The sequence below is a fragment of the Trachinotus anak genome, unplaced genomic scaffold (assembly GCF_046630095.1).
Source record: "Trachinotus anak isolate AG129_WGS33_773 ecotype Australia unplaced genomic scaffold, CSIRO_AGI_Tana_v1 ptg000008l, whole genome shotgun sequence".
Lineage (NCBI taxonomy): Eukaryota > Metazoa > Chordata > Actinopteri > Carangiformes > Carangidae > Trachinotus > Trachinotus anak.
Window position 1 is genome coordinate 16,703,924 of NW_027273859.1, and position 20,673 is coordinate 16,724,596.

At 40.1% G+C, this 20,673-nt stretch overlaps 1 protein-coding gene across 3 annotated transcripts in view; it reads right to left on the reverse strand.

Annotated features, from left to right (window-relative positions):
• Positions 1 to 20,673, reverse strand: part of nipbla (NIPBL cohesin loading factor a) — a 28,132-nt gene that overhangs the window by 5,756 nt on the left and 1,703 nt on the right. The window contains exons 2-38 of one of the 3 annotated variants that reach the window (XM_071483103.1): positions 20,371 to 20,442; positions 18,444 to 18,592; positions 17,979 to 18,144; positions 17,713 to 17,813; positions 17,495 to 17,606; positions 17,022 to 17,185; positions 15,853 to 16,001; positions 14,806 to 14,896; positions 14,308 to 14,529; positions 13,851 to 14,102; positions 12,985 to 13,736; positions 10,840 to 11,053; positions 10,503 to 10,679; positions 10,149 to 10,322; positions 9,700 to 9,861; positions 9,474 to 9,577; positions 9,287 to 9,373; positions 8,838 to 9,069; positions 7,724 to 7,875; positions 7,538 to 7,618; positions 6,559 to 6,659; positions 6,204 to 6,333; positions 6,039 to 6,121; positions 5,384 to 5,516; positions 4,851 to 4,994; positions 4,628 to 4,714; positions 4,057 to 4,277; positions 3,783 to 3,885; positions 3,485 to 3,583; positions 3,162 to 3,308; positions 1,717 to 1,851; positions 1,429 to 1,527; positions 1,242 to 1,295; positions 1,030 to 1,138; positions 660 to 790; positions 253 to 393; positions 32 to 125 (exon numbers count right to left, since the gene is read on the reverse strand). In XM_071483103.1, coding sequence (XP_071339204.1) covers positions 32 to 125; positions 253 to 393; positions 660 to 790; positions 1,030 to 1,138; positions 1,242 to 1,295; positions 1,429 to 1,527; positions 1,717 to 1,851; positions 3,162 to 3,308; positions 3,485 to 3,583; positions 3,783 to 3,885; positions 4,057 to 4,277; positions 4,628 to 4,714; positions 4,851 to 4,994; positions 5,384 to 5,516; positions 6,039 to 6,121; positions 6,204 to 6,333; positions 6,559 to 6,659; positions 7,538 to 7,618; positions 7,724 to 7,875; positions 8,838 to 9,069; positions 9,287 to 9,373; positions 9,474 to 9,577; positions 9,700 to 9,861; positions 10,149 to 10,322; positions 10,503 to 10,679; positions 10,840 to 11,053; positions 12,985 to 13,736; positions 13,851 to 14,102; positions 14,308 to 14,529; positions 14,806 to 14,896; positions 15,853 to 16,001; positions 17,022 to 17,185; positions 17,495 to 17,606; positions 17,713 to 17,813; positions 17,979 to 18,144; positions 18,444 to 18,507 — 5,467 coding nt within the window. In that variant the 5' untranslated portion in view covers positions 18,508 to 18,592; positions 20,371 to 20,442. Of the gene's footprint in view, positions 1 to 31; positions 126 to 252; positions 394 to 659; positions 791 to 1,029; positions 1,139 to 1,241; positions 1,296 to 1,428; positions 1,528 to 1,716; positions 1,852 to 3,161; positions 3,309 to 3,484; positions 3,584 to 3,782; positions 3,886 to 4,056; positions 4,278 to 4,627; positions 4,715 to 4,850; positions 4,995 to 5,383; positions 5,517 to 6,038; positions 6,122 to 6,203; positions 6,334 to 6,558; positions 6,660 to 7,537; positions 7,619 to 7,723; positions 7,876 to 8,837; positions 9,070 to 9,286; positions 9,374 to 9,473; positions 9,581 to 9,699; positions 9,862 to 10,148; positions 10,323 to 10,502; positions 10,680 to 10,839; positions 11,054 to 12,984; positions 13,737 to 13,850; positions 14,103 to 14,307; positions 14,530 to 14,805; positions 14,897 to 15,852; positions 16,002 to 17,021; positions 17,186 to 17,494; positions 17,607 to 17,712; positions 17,814 to 17,978; positions 18,145 to 18,443; positions 18,593 to 20,370; positions 20,443 to 20,673 lie in introns of all 3 variants that reach the window. The other 2 variants (XM_071483102.1, XM_071483104.1) reach the window with 2 other exon arrangements.

Sequence of the window (20,673 nt, forward strand, 5' to 3'; positions counted from 1 at the left end):
AAAACAAGATCAAAGTAACTGGATATCTCACCATAGAACCTGTTGAAACAAGCCCAGACAAACTTGTAGTTGTGCGTCACTTTGTTGACAACTGCTCCAAGACAGCTCACACAGTGCTGGACCACCTAGACAAGGGAATGAGAAGATCATGTCATCTCAATAACAACAATGACTACACTTTACATTTCACAGAGCTAACCTGGTTCCTGGTGCATCCTATATACATTTCTAAAAAAAAACTCTGCCACGTACAGTCATGCCATATTTGATGATGAGCTTCATGAGGTCTTCTTCGATGGTGGCAAGGAAAGTTTCACTAGGGTGCTCCATCAGCGGTACCACAAGTTCCAAGATCTTTGCCACGTTACAGATGACCATGAAGTCATTGGCAGTCTGAAGGGGAAACAATATAACAGCAATTACTGGAGAAGTTCTTGACAGATTATGCACCAATAATAAACCAATTGTTGGTCCTTAAATACACCAATCAGAAATATCATTGCAAAAAAGAGAAGCAAGTAAGTGCTGTGTTTTCATTGCAGAATCCAATCTGTGGATAAGGCAGTGACATCTTGGCTATGGATCACAAATTATACAGTGAGAATATATTGTCTTAATAATAATGCAATAACAAAATGGATTTAGTAAACACAACTTACGTTGCACTTTGTGGTCAGGTAGGGTTGCATGGTCATGGCATGTTTGACCATTAGCTGGGCCCTGATCTTGCTGAACAAGTACAAAGTAGTGATACACGCCACTAGCCGTGTTGAATTTACACCCTTGTTCTCTACAGAGGAATGAGAATTTTTGTTACTGCTGACGTTCAGACATTCACTTTCTGCATCTGTGCAAGTTCTGTGTTTAAGTGAAAATACATATTTATGTTTTATTTATGTCATTTTATTTATGTCAAACTTACTATAGAAGATTAATGAACTAATTTACAAGTAAAGATAATGGCTTAAAAGAAAAATCAACTGCTGTGTGACACAATTTAAGTTGGTGTCAGATGATCAACATGCATACCTGCAAGAGACTCCTCGTATTTGAGGATGTGTTCTACCAGATTGTCAACTAGCTGAACACAGGCCTTTTTGGCTGGTTTATATGATGCATCCTCTTCAGACTTGAGAAGCTAAAGCAACAGAGACAATGTTTAATTTTAAAAAGACTTTAAACAATGATATATTCATCACCAGGTGAAGCCCCAAAACAAAATAAAATAATAAAATACTTACATTTTGGAGAAGTTGTTCAAACCAGTCATAGCCGGTGTCTCGACACGCTGCAACCTGAAGAAATTAGACATGAGAAAAACACTTCACCTTAATACTAGGTAAGGGCTGCTAAGAGATTTCGCCTTCTTGTTGAGGTTCATTACATTTAATATTGAACACAACAAACTGGTAAGTCAGTTAAACTTACCACATCAGTGATGTTCAGGATCTTTCTGGTCATGGTCTCTTTGTCATGGGCTGGAGTTGGAGTAAACCACAACTTCTGGAATGTCTCATTTACCAATTTCTATAAAGAACAAGTGTCATTAGTTTGGATTTACAGGTTGTACACTTTTAAACTTATTCAATACATAGCAAAACAGAGATCTATATGAAAAGAGGAATGAGAAATAAATAGAGTGATAAAGATCAAAATGGAAGTCATATATCCAAAAGACTAAAAATGTCAAGAGACAAAGGTGCAGATGATCCATACCTTGATACCCTCTTCATCATTGACTCTACGGATCATCCTCACACACATCTCAGTAATCTTACTGAAGGTTGGCTGCTCCAGACAGATGTCTCTGAGGATCTTGATCACCCGTTTTCTTACACTAATACCAGTGTCCTATACACCACAAGAAATTCAAATCATGAAGGCTTTGCAATGTTTTGCAAGCATTACATAAAAACAAAGCTCTAGTTTTTATTTATTAAAAAAAACAAACCAAAAAAAAAAAAAAAAAACACCTGCATGACGTGCAACAGCATTTTTCTGCCAACAGATGGCAGTGAAAGACTGTAATGACAAGTGAACTTCTCATGAACCCTCCTGAACATTTCCATGACAACAGGTACAACAATGTCAATGCATGCACTTGTCAGACACTGAATACAAAGAATAAGTACAGGGCTTTTGTGTTGGACTGCATCTCAGTATTGATAGCTTATATTGTAATGGCACATCACAATGGTCTATGTTAATCCTAGACTGCATCCCGCTTTTAAATTTGCTCCTTATTTAATTATTGATATCATGTAAAAACAAACTTGAAAGATCCAAAATGAACAATTTTAAGCAAGACCAGAAAAATTGGCTTTCCTGTCCATGAAGAAGTTGCCCCGCTCCTTCCATTTGCATATGCACTGAACAGGTGCATGACGCAGCAGCTCCATTTCCACACTAGCATTTCACGTGATCAGTTTACCAAGAGTGGGCTTTGAGGCATCTTAAGCGTAAAACTCAAAGTATATTGTGGGCATCGGGGAGATCAACTGTTTTTCTTCAGGTGAAAATCTCAGAAGTGCATAATGAACAGAACACAACTCCAATATGCCTGATCAAAAAGCTTGGTTTGTAGGAGTCTCTTGATAAACTAGCATTGGAGATATCAGGTGGCTTGGGCCATAATGATCAATTGCCAGTCCGTAGTACTATAAATAACAGCTCAATATATTTGTGAAGTGCAAAGACAATTTCAAGTCAATGTGTCACATTATAGCCGCAATGGAGAAACAGCAGGGTATGTACTTATCATTGCACTAACAACGACTTGAAAAATGTTGTTCGTTCTGATAAATCATCATTCCAACTGTAGCATCATAGTAGCAGACTCAAGGTTTGGCGTAAACAGCATGAGACACTGGACTCAACTTGCATACAACTATGCAGGATAGTGGGGGGCATGCAGTTGTTTGAGGCACACTGAACTGACACATTGATACCTACAGATAAACATTTTGATGACACAGCATACCATAACATCATTGCAAACAAGTTTTATCCATTGATGGCCAGTAGCTCAAAAGCTTTTCACATAACTGAGTACTATACTATACCGATTGTAAGAATGTTGTTGTAAGAATATGCATATGGGGATTGTGCAATGCAATAGTCTGTCTGCAATAATCTCCAAAGAGCCTGAATGGGCAACTTACCAATATCCTCTCTATGAGCATGTCATAGTACTGTTCAGTGAGTTGGGGTCTGCTCAGGACGAATCTGCCAAGCAGCTCAACAGCTGCCTCTCTCACACTGGTGGAGTTGTCCATCAGACGACCATGGACGCCACGCTGCATGTCGGACTGCAGAAGTGGGAAAGAGAGTGTCAGTATACTGCATGGGGGGGGAAAGACAATAAGATCACTTGCATACACAACAGAATAGTGTTAGAGTAACAGAATATGACAAGAACAGATTTTAAGACAGCCCACATAATGTATAATTTGTTCAGGCATAACAAACACAGATCCTCACACACCCTTGCCAGTATGCTGGGGTCCACAGCCACAACCTCAGACAGACATTTCATGGCTTTAGTCCTTACAGCGATGGCACTTTCCCCAAGGACTCGCAAGATCTATTTAAAACAAACAAAAAAAAAAAAAAACACCAGCGTATGATTACACAAACTGATCTTTAAGCTCAATAGTTTACACAACAAAGACAAACCACTGACTCCTAATATCATCTGTACTATACTGTGTGAACTTCTACACATTATTTTATGTAGCTGTTGTGCTTCATAAAAAAGCTATTTTAATATGTTCAAATCATACCTGTGTTAAATAAATATCAAAACTCTGGGCGAACGGCCTCATGGAGGCCAAATAACGCACGATCAAACAGGAGTCAACATAGTCCACAGTGTCAGAGTTCATTCTGCAAGAGAAAGGGAAAGAGGAAGAATGTTACATGATTATACATTCATTCAACACAGGGACACAGGAAAAGAGACAGGGTCGTGTCATCATAAAAAATAGAAATAATCAAATAAGTTTATGTTGTATGGGTGATGTGGATTATTCTGCCGAGACATTCACACATCCTTACTTCAGTGTAGCGAAATGAGCTGGCGTGGTCTTGATGATGTTACGCAGAAACTTCTTGCGCTTCTCAGCACGTTGCATTATTTCACCGGTACTCTCCACCTCCTTAGCATGTTGTGGTCCATCCGATGAGTCCTCATCCTTCGGATTCTGGTTGCGCATGGACTTCTCAGCTTCTGTGGTGGCATCCCGGAACCACTGGGCAATGTAGAACTTTCTAGCAAACTAGAGGACAAAGATGGTCTCAGTATGAAAGGAAGGTGATTCAAAGAAGATAATTATTTCTTTGGAGTAAGAAATATTATTTGTGCCTTCAATGTAGCCTTTGTGTAGTGCATTGTCAACTAATTCAAGCAAATTACAGCAGGGACATACAGCTAACAATTTTAATGGATGTTTTTCAGTGTTATGCAGTGGCAGTTACCAATAGGAAGGTGATTCTATGAGATTAAATAGCTCATTTAAAGTAATAAAAGAAATGACAACTTGACATTAAGGACACACCCACAGATTTCAGATACCTAAAGCTCCAACAGTGGTTACTGTCACCACTTGTCAGTCTAATGTAAACCCACCACCAGTGACGCATCTGTCTCAGCATTCTCTTCCAAGTAGTCCAGTAGAGCCTTTTGCAGCTGCTGCGTCTCATCGTTACCTGGAGACTATATAATCAGAAAGAAAGAAATGTCACTCACACCGATCCATATTCAGCAAAAAAGTTGGGATCTTTTTCTTACAAAAAATAGCAAATTATACATTCAAAAGAGAGTGGCACCAAATATGAAGTTGTTCTTTTACCTGTTGTAGAATACGATCAATTGATCTCTGGTCCATCTTGCTGGTGACTGCGTCCTTCCTCAGACGGGCAGCCACTGTGCCCAGGTAGTCTAAAGATGCTACTCTCAGAGCCATCTCGGTCTGCTTATTACTGAACTGGTGTACCTGATGGAAGCACAGAGAGATAAAGAAAGAACAAAAAATAGATGTCAACAAGAAATGTATTGTTGTGACAACTATCATATTACACTTTAGACCAAGATTGACTTGCATTTGCACGTTAAAAGAAAAAAAAAAACAACGTGCACAAATAAAAAAGTAACTGTTGATAACAGACATCTAATCTAGCACAGAGTTCAAGGCTAACATTATAAAAATGTTTTAAGGAACTACAACATCAGTGCTTACAGTTGCAACCTCTTAGTCCATGTCTAAGTGTTAAAAGGCTCCCTTTTGTCAAAGGATCATGAAGGTGTCCTCTGCTATGAATCTGGAAACACTGGAGTATAACTAGGTGCATTTCCAGTTTAAAGAAAGAGCTTTGTCATACTAACCAGTAGTCTGCCAAGCAGACTGAGCAACAGCTCAGCAGCAGGCCACTCTGGTTTGTTTACTGTTGAGAGCAGATCTTGGACAAAGTTCTCAAACAATGGCCGGTAATCTTCTTCTCCCTGCTTGCTGCCACACCTAAAGGAGGGGAAAGAGGATAGCATCAGAGGAGGAGAATCACAGGGAAATAACAGGAACAAACCCTAAGCATAATGAGAAAGAATTAATGGTAGCATGATAATAATCAGGGGCCAGGAGTCATGAAGCAACCAGAACATTTAAATATGTAAGACTTAACAAGCCATCAGTCTAAATCCACCAAACCCTGTAAAGTGTTTGACTACTTGACACGCATAGAGCCATGTTTTGATAAGTAGGTTCCTGTTTTGTTTGCATCTTATGCAGTACCAACATGCACATGGGAAAACCTGTACACCATGAGGATGGTGGTGGTATGATACTCATTTCTACTCGCTACAGAAAGCATAACAAATGGTGGCAGCACCGCACATGACTGGTAGCAACAGTCCAAAAGATAATAAATATTTCTTCTTCGGCATTACTCTGCACTGTATGCCTGTTAATAAATAGTTAAGGTGACAGAGTAAGCAAAAAGTAAAACGCATATTTCAAGGCAGTACAGAATAGAGGGATAATTACTTTTTGAGGAAGACTGAGAGGAAGTTTTGTGCTGTTCTCATTGCCGTCTCATACGAGTTGGTTATCAACACATCTTGATCCACCTAGGAAAAAAAAACAGGAAAAGGACTGAGCAAATGAATGGGTGTTTGCATTTGTAAAAAATTGTATGGTTTGCTCTCTTACCTTGGTGTCGTACTCTTCGAAAGAGTCCTTGTCACTGGGGAGGTGGACCACACATTGGATCAGCTGCAGCACCAGAGCCGTCACCATTTGGATGTACATCGGCTCTCCATCCTGGTCTGAGCTGTTCAGCCTAAGAACAAAAGAGGTCAGGATACATGATAAGTTACTATTATCCAGGAGAGGAACTAATTTGGTAGATAGGGCACACAATTTCTCACTGGGAAATCTCCACTTTGCCTCAACTATTATTTCGCTACACCGGTGGCCTGACAATAATTAGTCCTCCCATTTGATGCCTTATCCTTGCAACACCTAATTGCCATAGATTAATGTGAATTTACATAAAATAAATTACCTGAAATTCCTGAGGGAGCGTTTGCTGGTGGGCAGTCTGGCCAAAGAGGTAAAGATCTCCTCCAAGATCAGCTGCCGATGCTTCTCATAACGTGAGAACACCTGGAGACAGGAAATAAGGCAGTTAGTGTGTTTCTTCATAGTTTTGTAGAACAGGAAAAACATGTGCAAGGTTTGTACACCAAGGGTTGTATATGAAAAACCGTAATGTAATATAGTGACCCAAAAAGATGGTCTTTAGAGTAACAATGCAGTGTGGGTTCGGGAGGCAGACACCCTCTCTACCTTTAAGATCAGGCTTAAAACTGTCCTGTTTAGTAAAGCTTATAGTTAGGGCTGGCTCAGGTATGTCCTGACCCATCCCTTAGTTATGCTGCTATACAGCTAGACTGCTGGGGGATTCCCATGATTCACTGGGCGCTCTCTCTCTATTTCTGTCTCTCTCCCTCTCTCTCTCTCTCTCTCGATGACTTCATGCCATTAACTTTGTATTTTTTTTCTCTCCCGTAGTTTGTGCTTCTCCTCTCTCTCCCTCTCTCTGTCCTCATCCTGCAGGTATCTCTGCCTCGGGAGCAGCAGGATCCAGATCCACCACTACTCATCTTTACTATTAACCACTGTTACCTGTCATTATTGTTCCTGGTCTTTCTCTCTCTCTTCTCTCCTCTCTCCTCCCCCCACCCCCTCTTTTTATCTTCTCCTAAACCCAACCGGTCGAGGCAGACGGCCGCCCACCCTGAGCTCGGTTCTGTTGGAGGTTTCTTCCTGTTAAAAGGGAGTTTTTCCTCCCCCCTGTTGCCAAGTGCTTGCTCTTTGTGGGAACTGTTGGGTTTTTCTCTTTAACAAAGTAAGGTCTTGACCTTACCCTGTAAAGTGCCTTGAGATAATGTATATTATGATTTGGCGCTATACAAATAAAATTGAATTGAATTGAATTGAAGAATTTCAGCACATTTCTGAGAGGAAAAAGAAAGACTTACTGCTGTAACTAGTTTAATGGCGCACAGCTGCAGCTCACTGACATTCTCCACAAAGAACGGAGTGATTCCCATAGATGAAACCTGGAAAAAAAAGAGAGAATAGCATGAACCATCATCTTTTTGTTTTTGACTTAATAAACTGATAAAATGGGTCTAACATTGTTTTAAGTATTTTTAGTTTTTTACCTGGAGGATGGTGGTGTCTGTCAGTAGTTGGATCTCTAGGAGCTCAGAAATGTTGCTGACAATGTCGCATACTTTGTTGTACAACATGACAATCACACGTTGCTTATGTGTGGAGCATTTTGCACGCTTTGCCTTGGAGCTCAACATACCACCTAAATGGAAAAGAGTAACTCTGTTAAATACTTGTGTGTGACCCAGTGTTGCTGATCATGCACCAAAACATTTTACATCCTGACAAAGGTTTCCAGTTTCTGTTTATGAAATAAAAAAGCATGTCACACAATATTTTGCAGGCACTGTGTTATATTAAACACCCCTCGGGTTACATTGTCATCATCATAGTGATGTTATGTTTGTGAATGATTTGAAACTGTCCTCAGCTCTTTGGTACGTACATTTTATCGTTGTATCATAATTTCATTACTGTCCCTAAATCCATTCCCCATTATGTGAACAGTGAGAACCAGCCAGTCACAAGTGGTAGACATATTAGGAAAAATGAGCCAAATTGCAAAACATAGCAGCATTTGGATGCACTTCAGCCACGAAAGCAACGAGCAATTAAACATATCATTTAACGTTGAGTCAACAAAGAAACTTCATCACCACTTAACAACACATAAGTGGTATAACTTCATTGCTAAGTCAGTCAGTCAAGGACAGACATGACAGACAAGAATGATGAGCTGGCTCTCAGAAATGAACAGAGCCATAAGATCCCTGACCCATTTCCACATCATGACAGAGTTAACAGCTTTATAAACACATTCTGTAAATGTACATCATGTAGTCATTTAGGACATTGTACAAAATAATCTCCACCCCAAGCACAAAAATTTCTGCTCACTAAGATTAGACAATTGCATCTTAAATTCCTGGTACAGCTCATACAGTTCATGAATGAAGAGTGCATGAAGTCAGTAAAAGAGAAAATTGTAACTTCAAGTGATAACCCTGTAACTTCCAGATGTCAGGGGTCAATTATTTTATGAACACCTGTATATTCACCATGAATCATTAATGTAGTGTCACTCGTACCACAACAGTGCCAGGCCCAGGATCAGGTAAAAGTCAAATAATCAAATGAAGTTAAGGTCCTTTTCTTGATGCTCACCTCCGTGTGGGTCCACTCTGTAGACTGGGTCATACTGTGGATACAGTGTGTTCTGAAGATGGAACTTGGTGTATTGTAGCACCCGCTCTATGACATCCTCTATGTAGACAGCCTTCGGCATGTGCGTTGAGGTCATGATGTTAAGAGCTGTCAGACAGGCGTCTGCTGACTTTGTGACTCTCTCCATTATCAGGTCTCTCCAAAGTTTTTCCTCATCTTCAGCATCATGGTCCTGAGGTTTAAAAGGAAAAGAATGAGAATTTATCTTACAGAAATGAACCACTATCTGGAGGCCACGGTAGAATTTTAACAATTAATTTTCTACTTTTGCTGTTTTAAATGGATACTGTATGGATATCTGCAGTATATCACCAAAAATCCTCATGTTGATTAAGTACCAGGTACTACAAAGAATATTATGCAGAGATAGAGGGAGGAAGGGAGCTCACATGGTTCATCATGGTGGTAAGCTTGGACCCATCTTGGATATTCTTTTCCAGTATGTTCAGCAGCTTTACCAGCTTGTCTGATGGGATCTACCACAACAGAGGCAATTATTGAGACCTACATCTTGAGCAGCATCATAAATCCACTACAGTCCATTTAAAGTATTTATATTAATATTCTATACAGTACCCTGCTGGAGATGCCCATAGCCTTAATCTTGGCTGACTCGCTGCCCAGCTCATTCAACTGGTGTTTACCAAGCAGCAGTTCCTGAGGTATCTCATCATCATCTGCTGCTGGACAACACAAAATAAAATTACACACAGTCACAATAAAACATACAGAGACTGATGTATTTGGGTTTTTAAAATGGACCACAGTGGCAGTTTGAAAGCCAGTAAGCGCCGATTTTTACCCATGGTAGTGAAATCCACATCTTCCAGATTCTCCAGTATGTTGTCAATGCTCGCTAAGAACCTCTTGAATGTGGATGAGTCCATCAACTCTTCTTGGGTCAGTTTGGGTTCATATGCTTTCCGTTTCTTCTGCTTCTCCTTCATCTTCATTTTTCTGGCAACTGGGTGAGATAATTTTCATCTTAATTATTTTTGCTTTTGTGTGGCAGATACCAATCTGCGTCTTTACAAGTTCATTATCTATCTCTGTTTTCTAGGGTTCAACTTGGATGCATTTCTTTTAATGCTTCCAGTCTGATAGCATATGGACATAGGAACATTACTCTCGTGTCTAATGTACCATTAAATTTAACTCTGAAAAGGCACTATATGCAGTTCTATCACAGTCAGACACAAAGGAAAAAGACGCATAATTTGAAATGCTGTGGCACATGACTTGAATACAGACTTTCACTCATGCTGGGTGGCGGTGAATCTTCCTCTGAAGAGTCTCGGTAGCGGCTCCCTGAGCCTCGTCGGCTGTCCCGTTGTCCACTTTTCCGATGATCCCCTGAACCCCGACGCTCTCTTTCTTCAAAATCCCATGACCTGTCTTTATCTCGGCGCTGCCGCTTCCTTGCAGCTGTATAGCATAAACATAAAGGCCAAACGTTTACAACAGTAAATTGCCATCCAAAACTAAGATTTACATAATAATATCAATCATGTCTTTAGGTTGATTACATTTTAAGAATATTTCTAAAATCTATTGACCAAACCTTGTGCAAAGAACATTATACATGAAGCAAATAACTGGACTCACACTCTCCATTTGCATCAAAGTCTTCATCCGAGCTGACCTCGGCATATTTGGGCCGCTCATTTACAGTGCTTCGTTTCCTCTTGTTCATCTTTACCCTTTCACACAGAGGCATGGTCGACTCAATCTCTGCAAGCAGCTCTGGGGGCAGCTCCTTTAGAACTGCTGGGTCCATACCACCTAAAATTTTACAATAACATTTACAATTTAGCAACAAAAAGGTCGTTCTTTTTTGTCTAAGTGTGTGGAAAAACACATGAAAGACAGAATGAAAAAAGGCTGTTAAGTTAGTTGAATGAATTGCACAAAACTGCTTGCAGTTGCAGTTAATTGTTCTTACTTTTGCCAGGCTTTCCTGACGAGATTCTGTTCTTTCCTGACTTGCTGTGCCGGATGATCCTCTGGATCTGGTCAATGGAGAGCTTTTTCAGAACCACTACAGGCTTGGGCCTCTTCTCAAAGTCCTGCACCAAACCCAGCCTCTCCAGTTTAACCTTTGGCTGGCCCCACATTTGACCTTCATTTGACCCACTGGTATCTTTATCACGCTTGATCTGGAAAAAATAAGAAAATAAAAAAAATAAGAGTCAGAAAGCTCTATGAGAGGAGTTTAAACTTTGGTCAAAATCACTTTCACACAGTTTTGGACAGAAAATTGTGAGCTGCAATTACACAAAAGAAAATCAAGCAATATAATAAAATGTAAACAATGGTTCAAACTGACTAACATGAAATTAGTGATTCTGATGTTAGTTTCCTGTACAGTTTTGATAGCAAAGTCTTATAGGAATACTCCACTGTTTTTCCAATATCATCTCCAGGTCTTAAAATTTAAGATTAACAGTCAACACATTGTCATGGTACATTGTCAACACTGCGTTGCCAAGGTAGCAACTACCCCTTGTCACTAGGGGTGACGGGAAAAATCAAGAGATGGCAATTGTGGATGTTTCTGCTCATCAACAAAGAACTAGCAGTTTAATTTTGGCCATAACATTACAATGTCAACGTTTGTGTCTGAGTTGTGCACACCTAACAAATCTACAATACATACCATACACACACAGAAACAACAGTTCAACTAACACTCTCTTTTGCCTGTTATTGGCATGGCTTTCTGTTGGTTTACCACCGAGATAGAAGCATTGGCTAAGGTAGGTGGCTAGTCATCAGTACCTGATAAAAATGATTAAGGCTTATCGAGAGTGCAGCATAGACCGGTGGCTCACTGCACAATAATGCAAATTTGTACTGCTAAAGGTGCTGACTGAGAAGTACATCACAAAAAAGGAAAGTGGTGTATCATATATGGGTCAAAGGAAATCTAGCAAAGCTACATTTACTTTTAAATATATTTTAGATAATTCTGTTAACTGGCAATCCCTTCAAGTCATTTTAAAACTAAGCATAAGCAAACTATCTTTTTCCAATGATATCTTGGAAAATTGTGGATAACATCTCACAGAATGTGATTTAATCCAATCAATTCCAGCACAGGGAAGTCATAATTCCTTCCTAAAAGCCAGTTTTTCCCATTGTGATGGCCTACAGACAACCGATGATTGACATACATTGTGTATCCACAATTTACTCATAACATTGCTTAGTCCTACTGAGAAGATATAGTGCAGCTCTCATTCCAGAAGACAGGAATTATCCTTCCAGAGACTGCATAGCTGGTCTTAAATGTTTCTATTGCAACTGGAACTACAAAGTACCTGCAGGACTTTTCTGGTAAATGGTTAAGTCACATTTTCAGTAGACAAGCCACTGAGGGCAGGTATGATGTGCAGGTGATTAGACTGACTGCAACATTAAACGACTGACAGCGTAATCTCGTTTGCTTGGTGCTAAATATGGCTTCTATACAGTAGCTGTCTGCACAACGATGGTAATGTTTGTCCCTTGCTACAGGTCAGTCTTTCTAGTAGTGCAAAAGAAGCTATTTTACATGTAAAATTAGGCTTGTTTTCTGTAAGCAAACACACAAAAGCTACCATATTAAAATATTAGCTCCGCACACTTTACTGAAGTGGGCCATGTAACTGTGTGCCATGACATGTGACGGGGTTGCATCGCTTAAGACTTAGCTGACACTAGATATAGTAAGGAGCTTGACTGTACAGGGAGAATTTGCTTTTTCAGTGCGAGTATTTGGGCTGCACGGTACTGACAGTAAATGCTTTCAGTAGACATTCACCCAAAATCCGAAAAAAAGCAGTGGAGCATTTCTTTAAGGTACTTGCTTTTGTCTACACACAGGACCTTTAACTTAATAAATTTCTACTTTTAACAGATGGTTAGGTGTGGGTGAATGTGTTAACAGAATTTTTAGACCAATCGCAGGAATAAACAAAACTTATGAATGGAAAAACAAAAACAAAAACAGTGAGCAGTGGTTTCATTTGGTTTTGTGAGATTGCAGGCAGTGACAGTTGAATGATTGGAAAATGAGTAGATATTTTTTTAGGTCAGCCCAGATCACCTTGGGGATCTGGAAGTTCTTCAGTGCGCCACTATGCCCTCCCAGGAGCTGAACAGGAAAAGAATCTGGAAGTTTAGCACCAGAAGCAGATGAGGCTGGTTTGGAACCATCTTGCCTACTGCTGCTCCGACCAGGCTCTCCAATGGAAGAAGCCCGAAAGCCAGACCTATCTCGATCACTTCGACAGCGAGAGTCAGGGGAGCGTCGGTCTCGACCACCAGTCTCACTCCGATGCCTCCTATCTCTGTCAGATTCTCTGTCCCTGTCTCGTCCATGTTCTCCTCGGTTTGATGACTTTGGCATCTCTCCCCGTCTCTCTGAGGATTTCTCATCATGTCGGTGCTTTGATGACTCTCGACCCTCTCTCCTGCTGTCATGTTTATCGACCCGGTTCTTGATGACTTCCGGTCGTCCATCTGGTTTCAACCGCAAAGCTGTATCAGAACCTTCCACTGCAGCCGGACCACTAGCTGGTTCTTCAGGCCAGCGTTGGGCCTCTAGGGCTGGAATAGGGGCAGCCAGACAGGGGTCGAGCTGGCCATCAGCTCGGCCGGCCTGCTGGAGGTCGATGCTCACCATGAGGGGAGGGCGGCTGGCACCATTCCCAGCTGCGGTGGCCTCCTGTGGGGTCAGTTTGCCAGCATTGCCCCCTCCTGTTGATCCACTCCCTGGGGCACCTGTGGGGCCACCTGGTCCCCCTGCACCTGGCTCCAGGGGAAAGGAGTCCTGTTTTCTCTTCTTCAGTGGCTTGTCTGCAATGAGAAAGACATGAAAATAAAACTACACACTCAAAAATCATCAAAAGATATACATTCACAACAATGAGGTTGTAACATTTTAGTCATATTTATAGATATCCTACATACCTTTATCTTGCACTTCCTTGGAGCATTTCTCACTAGCTGCTTCTCGTTCTATCCTTTCAATTTCAGCGAGGGCGTCCAGCTCCACTTCGTCATAAGGAGAACTGGGAGGCTGAAGACCACTGGCACCACCTGCTTGCTGGGAGACCTGTTGCAGCCGGGCTCCTAGATTTTGCTGGAGAACAGGCACCTGCTGAAAGCCCAGTTCTGGCTCCATATTGTCTGAGTTCTGGTCCATACCCGGCAAAACCTCACCTGTGATATCAACAAAAACACTTTTACGGGGTTGTATTTAAAAGGGCTGATGGTATCAAGTACTCCAAGAGTTCTAGTTGACATAATCCATTTTTGTTCTTAAAAGATGTGAGAGCAGCATACCTCTTCTTAGTGCTGCAAATTATATGTAAAATTAAAAAAAAATAGGTATCCAGTCAAGACTGAACTGTTATTCTTCCCTTACCTGGGGGATCGGACTCATTTGACTTGACCCTGGACAGTTTGAGGGTGAGTTTTGTCGAGTCCTTGTTTGGAGAGCTAACAATGTCATACATGTCCTTCTCCTCTTTGACAGCTGGAGCTTTCTTCCTTTGCTGGGCCTGCTGTTTCTGGTCGGGTCCTCCCTCCCTTGGTGAGGGCGCATACGGAGGTGGTGACTGTAGAATCAGTGGGGGTCGAGAACCCGCTGTAAGGGAGCAACACCAAATAGACAAGAAAGTTATCCTTCAAATGCACGTAAAAGAAAGGACACATCTGTCTGCAAGAGGTATTCCACTGTAATATACCAAGATGACCACTAAGACTGAAATGAAAATAACAGTGGCCTTGTATCATTTTAAAGGGATAATTCAACTATTCCGCTGCTGTGAAATTCAAATTATGGGTATTCCGCAGCCAATGCAAAAAAGGAAGGCAAGACGCATGCAGTGTAATGCCTCCTTTCCTCTTCTAGTGGCCTTACGTTTGGGCGTTCCTTCACTCCCTGCTGGGGAGCAGCCGGACTGTGGAGACCTCAGAGGGAAAGAGGGATTCCTCATGGTGGAGTCACCCTCCTGGACAACACATAGACAAGATAGATGTAAGCTACCAAGTATGAGCTTGGACTTTCAAACAAAAACTAGTTTTAACAATTCTTAACACACTTAATGGGAAGTCAAATTTTTGCCCAACTGTTGACAATAAAGCTTCTCATATGAGAGAGCACAGACTTCAGTCCACAGGTATGTCTCAATTATAGTTGGATATCAACATAGATGCTCTCCCATAACTCAAAACCATAATATTGATTTAAAATCATACCAAACACTGAAGCACCACCTCCCTGCTGTGTTCACATTATTCAGCATATGTTTATACCAATGTTCTACCACTATATCTTTCTTTATCTCCTGGGCATCGCCTCTCAATATGAAAAAATACTAGTGAGAGTCCACCTCAAATCCAGTGTCAATTTAAAAAAATTACTAATTGAGAATACCAGTGGAAAATAAATCCCTGCACCCATTTCAGCAATAAAACACAACTAAACACAACTACACACACACACACACACACACAAATACCTGAACAGGTTTTATTCAGAAACGCCCTGTGTCTGGTAGGTGAACATTACATAACCATCCCAACAAAAGTATTGCATTACATTACTTTTCTTCTCTTTATTCTTAAGCAGTTTGTAAAATCTTGCATCCAAATTCTTTTTAAATCTGTTTGTGCTGTCTATTGCACAACAGATATTTAGCATTTCAGCAGTATTTTTCACATTTTCCTCATATGAATGCTCACTGGCAGATGCTGACTGTTGCACGTTTGCTATGTGACAAATGATCGTGGGGACTTTCATGTAGTGACATCACATTCTGTATCCCGCTTGGAGAAAATGGCTTTTGGTTCACATAACAAATCTTCCAAACCTTAAGCAAATTAATTTCACCTGTTAAAAACGACATTGCTCATTATCTTTACTTTGTTGTTCACTCATACACATTCTAGACTCTGTCATTCGTACCTCATTGCCCAGTCGGTGTACAATGTTAAGGTAGTCCTCAGTGCCGTGTCGGTCTGAGTGGTGGTTGGCAGCATTGGCCATCTGACCCGAAACTTTGCCCTCATGGATATTTCTTATGCCACCTGGAACCATAGGACTGGCCACAGATACTGCCAGATAAAAGAGGAAAGAGGTCATTCTTTAAAATGATCTATTAGTGTAGTAATCATAACATTACTGATCATGACAAAAAAAAAAAAAACTTGCTCTCATATATTATGTAATTTAATGCACCAGCAAAAGCACTCACTGAAACTAATTACATTTAAATAGTGGGAGCCACAATTGTCACTATTGTCACTAATATTAATTGTGCGATTTGTAATTACTATGGATAATAGTACCAGTAAACAACACAATAAATTTGGAATAGTGAAATTGGATAATGAAAACAATTACACATAAAAATCTAAATGATAAAACTACAAAACACAAATACAGATTACAATATGTAATTATGCAAAATGAAGTTCAAATATACATCAACACAGCTTTTAAAACATTGCTGCAAAATGCTGCACTGCACTTTTTTGCGTAGCTGCCAACATTTGTCCAATTCTTTTTTCGAGGGGGTTTTTATTGTTCATAGCCTTCCTGTTTTGAAATATAGAACACTGTTTTATATCTCAATTCAGAATTAGGCCTTTCACAAAAAACGTATTCTTGCTATTTTCAATTGTGTCAACAATATCACATGCAGGATATTCCTGGTTAAACATTTGAAATAAACTGGACATGACTACTGTGGGAAATATGAAAAAATCAATTAATGCAATGAAGTACCGAGGCATCACTTGAGATACTGTGAAGGAATGGAATGAAGTGTTTATTTTGCATTCACAATGGCTTAATAGGGAACATAATTTTGTCCACAAAATTGTCCACCAAACCACAGCCACTGATCATTTGCAACAAACAGCACAATGCCAGCAAAAACAATGCAATTACAAGGCAAATTCAAGAACTTAGTTCTTAAAATGGCTACCTGATTGATTTGAATGCATTTTCCATCCTCACATGCAAGTTTAAAAATGTGTTGATATCTTTCAATGGCTTATGTCATCATGATAGCTCATGTACATCATCCAGGTGCACACATGAACATGTAACATACACATAAAATCTCTCACCTTGTTGTATCTGTTGGTGTTGGTTATAGCTGGGCGGTTGTTGGTGAGGATACTGCTGTATGTAACCAGTGGCAGGGCTCTGGGGAGTGTAGGGGCTGGGTACTGGACTGTTCTGCTGGCCCATATACCGGCTACTGGACCCAGTCTGGGGCGCCACAAACCGGCTGGACAAAGTGGACAACAGAACAGGGAGAGGGTAAGCAGGCAAGTAGAGGAAGTTGCATGGCTAACAATGAAATAAATAACATTATTTAACTTAATGACAATATCTTTGCATTATCTTTCAGTTGTTTGATGAAACTACATACAGTATACATCCTGTATGAAACTACAAAATAACACCACATATTCTGATGTGACTGGGATATACTAATTAAAAAAACAAAACAAAAACACATACACAAGAATTAAATGGTTACTATTTTTAATGTTATGATAAATTAGAGTCTTCTCAACCCTGCAGCTTGACCCACCTTGATGGACTGGGAGAAATTGCAGCCGGCTGGAAGTTTGCAGACTGGGCAGGGCTATGCATGGAATTCTGTGTGATCTTGAATGGTGGTACCATTGGTTGCTGCATAACATCTGTTTAGAAACAAGCATACACTTGTTAATGAATATCAATATGAAGCTTGTCTATATGAGTGTATGCTTTCATGTCCTTGTGTGCAATAGATACGTGTCTCCATACTTTTCTCCCTGAAGATGCCAGGGTTCCTGGCCAGCATGGTCTGCAGCAACAGTGGTGCATCTCCCTCTGGCTCATCGCTACCCAGGTTGTCCTTCAGCTCTCTGAAAAACATACAAAAAGAACAGGTTCAAGTCCTAGCTGTAACACTGACAGCCCAACTATTTTCAGGCAAATTTGTTACCTCCGATCTTAAGTTAGGGCTTGTCTTTCTATGCAGAATCAAGACACATATCATGTCATAAAGACACTTCCACTTATATACTCACATGTGCTCTGTGGAGACCTGGTTGAGGCCATGGGCTAGCTGGGAGGCCAGATTCTCATCCCGACAGCCCAGTAGGCAGGTAACTTCCTCCGCGATCCTCCCATTGTATAGGAGGCTCTTAGTGGTGGTGGCCGGGAGAGGGGAAGGGAGGGGTAGCTGGTTCAACACTGAGATGAGAAGAGAGATGTATGTGGAATATATATGGAAAGAAGACATGGAGAGAGGAAAATAAATACAAATGAGAAAAAGAGATGGGGTCGGGAGCCAGTAATGCAATTAAATACAAGACAGGTAGCCATAGAAAAGTAGAGAGAGGGTAGACAAGGCAAGAGACAGGATATGCAATCACAATTGCAAATTTACATCTGTTCAGACAGAATATTGTTCAGACAACTTGGCATTTATATTGGAAGACAAGATAAGAAAAACTTTGACAGTGTGTTTAGAAGACAGCTGTGTTACTCACAGTCTGTTAAGCTAGCGATCCCAGCAAGAGTGGTGATGGGAACATGAGGCATATCCCCATTCATGCTGAAGGTGAGGGTGGGGAGTGTGTTGATACACAGGTAGATCAGGGGGCCGATGGACGACACCCGTCCTCACATCTCCTGACACCTAGGAGAGAGAGGAGGTTAGTAAGGAGGGAAAAGATGGAAAAAAGTATAAGTGATGGATGGGAGAAGGGTGAGGAATGAGGGCAAGTGATAGGGAGGAAGAAATATAGATGTATAAATGAGTAAAAGAGGCAGAGAATAAGGGATAAAAAAGACAGGAGGAACAGTAAAAATCATAAATTAATCAATATTATTCAGGGACATCAAATGTTTTGTGAATGACAAGATATTTGCTACAGTATATAAGTACTGCTATTTATGCACTGATGCTGAACTCATATTCTGTGAAGAAGAAAAGGTGCCTGCTGCATCATCTGTAAGCCACAAATAAATGTGTCTTACTAGACCTTGTCAATCAACATAAATTGCTATGGTCTCTACTTTACATTTAAGTAGGGTGTCATCCTTTTCAAAAATATATGTGGTATATTATTATTTATTAGTAATATCATTTATGTATGTAAGTGATCCAAAAAGGGTGTCATCAGTGCTCTCTGCATGAGATAAAGGGACACAGGTTAAGGAATATCATGCCACTGGCAAGAGTGCAGTCTTGTGAAATGTTTGACAGAAAAAAAATGCACAGAGGATTGAATCTAGGCCTTATGGTTAGAGAACAAGGTCACTACCTATTAGACCATGCTGCTGCTCAATCTTGCTATGTTATTATACAGGTTCAAACCATAGGCAGCAATGAATCAAATGTGAATTATCCGAGACCAATGTATTGATAAAGAAAATCATTAAATGCTAGTGAATTTTACAACACCTTGAAGAGTAAGTCATGTTTCACCCTCATTATAATAACTGATGCTTATTATGAGTCATTTAAATGTCATGTCACATTATTCTCGTTTCCTTTAATAGCAGATGTGCAATACACATGCATCTTGGTGTCTACCAGAAAAATGGAAACTAATGCATTCTCTGCAAGAAAAATATACTGTGAAACAATTTTAAACATAAAAACACAATATTAACTGCAATTTTAGTTTGGCTTATCAGGTTAACAGAAAGGGGCTTTGAGAAAAAGAAAGGCATGTTTATATTCAAGTATCACACTGCCACCAGTATATAATTTTTTTGAATAATACACATCCCAGTGATAATGCAGTGAATGAGCATTGACATTCTGACTGCTGTGGTGGATACTATACCATGTCTGGGTATATGCCGATATTCTTCTATTTTCTTTCAAATTCTTGTCTGACTTGATTTTACAAACATAGATACATACATAGTTAATATCGCCAGTACTCTAAAGTAATCAGCCTAGGTGAATCTATGTTATTATCATAAAGTCTATACCCTTTCATTAATTTCAAACCAGAGGGCTCTTCTTTTAAAGTTTATTATTATAAATCTGCACAAATTAGGGCCCTGTGTTGCTCTTAATCTGTTTTAAATCCCTTTGCTTGTTAGATGTCCTTGACCTCTCAAGGAAGACTGTACAAAAGGTCGAAGAAAAACAGAGGGAAAAGCTGGGGCCAGCTGCAATTTTCAGAATATCTAAACGCAGCCCACGCTTCATGGCTATACCTGGTCGCTACAACAGGCCAAAAGCAGGCCTGTGTAGGGCTCACTTGTTATCCACATTATTCTTCATGACACAAAATTAAAAATAAAGTGTTTACATGTTGCAAACATCAAAATTAGATATTGATTACACGCACTAGCCTCCTCTAAATGTGTTCACAACATTCTCAGTTGTCTCAATTATTATCATTAATAATGACAAGTTAGAGAAATGAAAAAAGACTCAAACCATTATGATAATACCTTTCTGAAGAATTCTGTGCAGTCTCGGGTGGACTCACTGACATTTCAGATAAAAAGTCCTACTCCTTCTGTCTGTTGAAAGAGAACATGGCTCTGCATCAGACTTTGAGACATAAAACTGCATTTTATACTTCTTTGGGACAATTTTAGAAAAAGCTGTGTCTACAGGAATTGGACTAAGACATTAACCCAAAGAAAATAACGTCACATGCATTTCATATTCACAATGATTATTATTACTATTACACAATCTTCAAACCAAGAATGTAACAGTATGCAGTACTGTTGATATTATGTGAAATA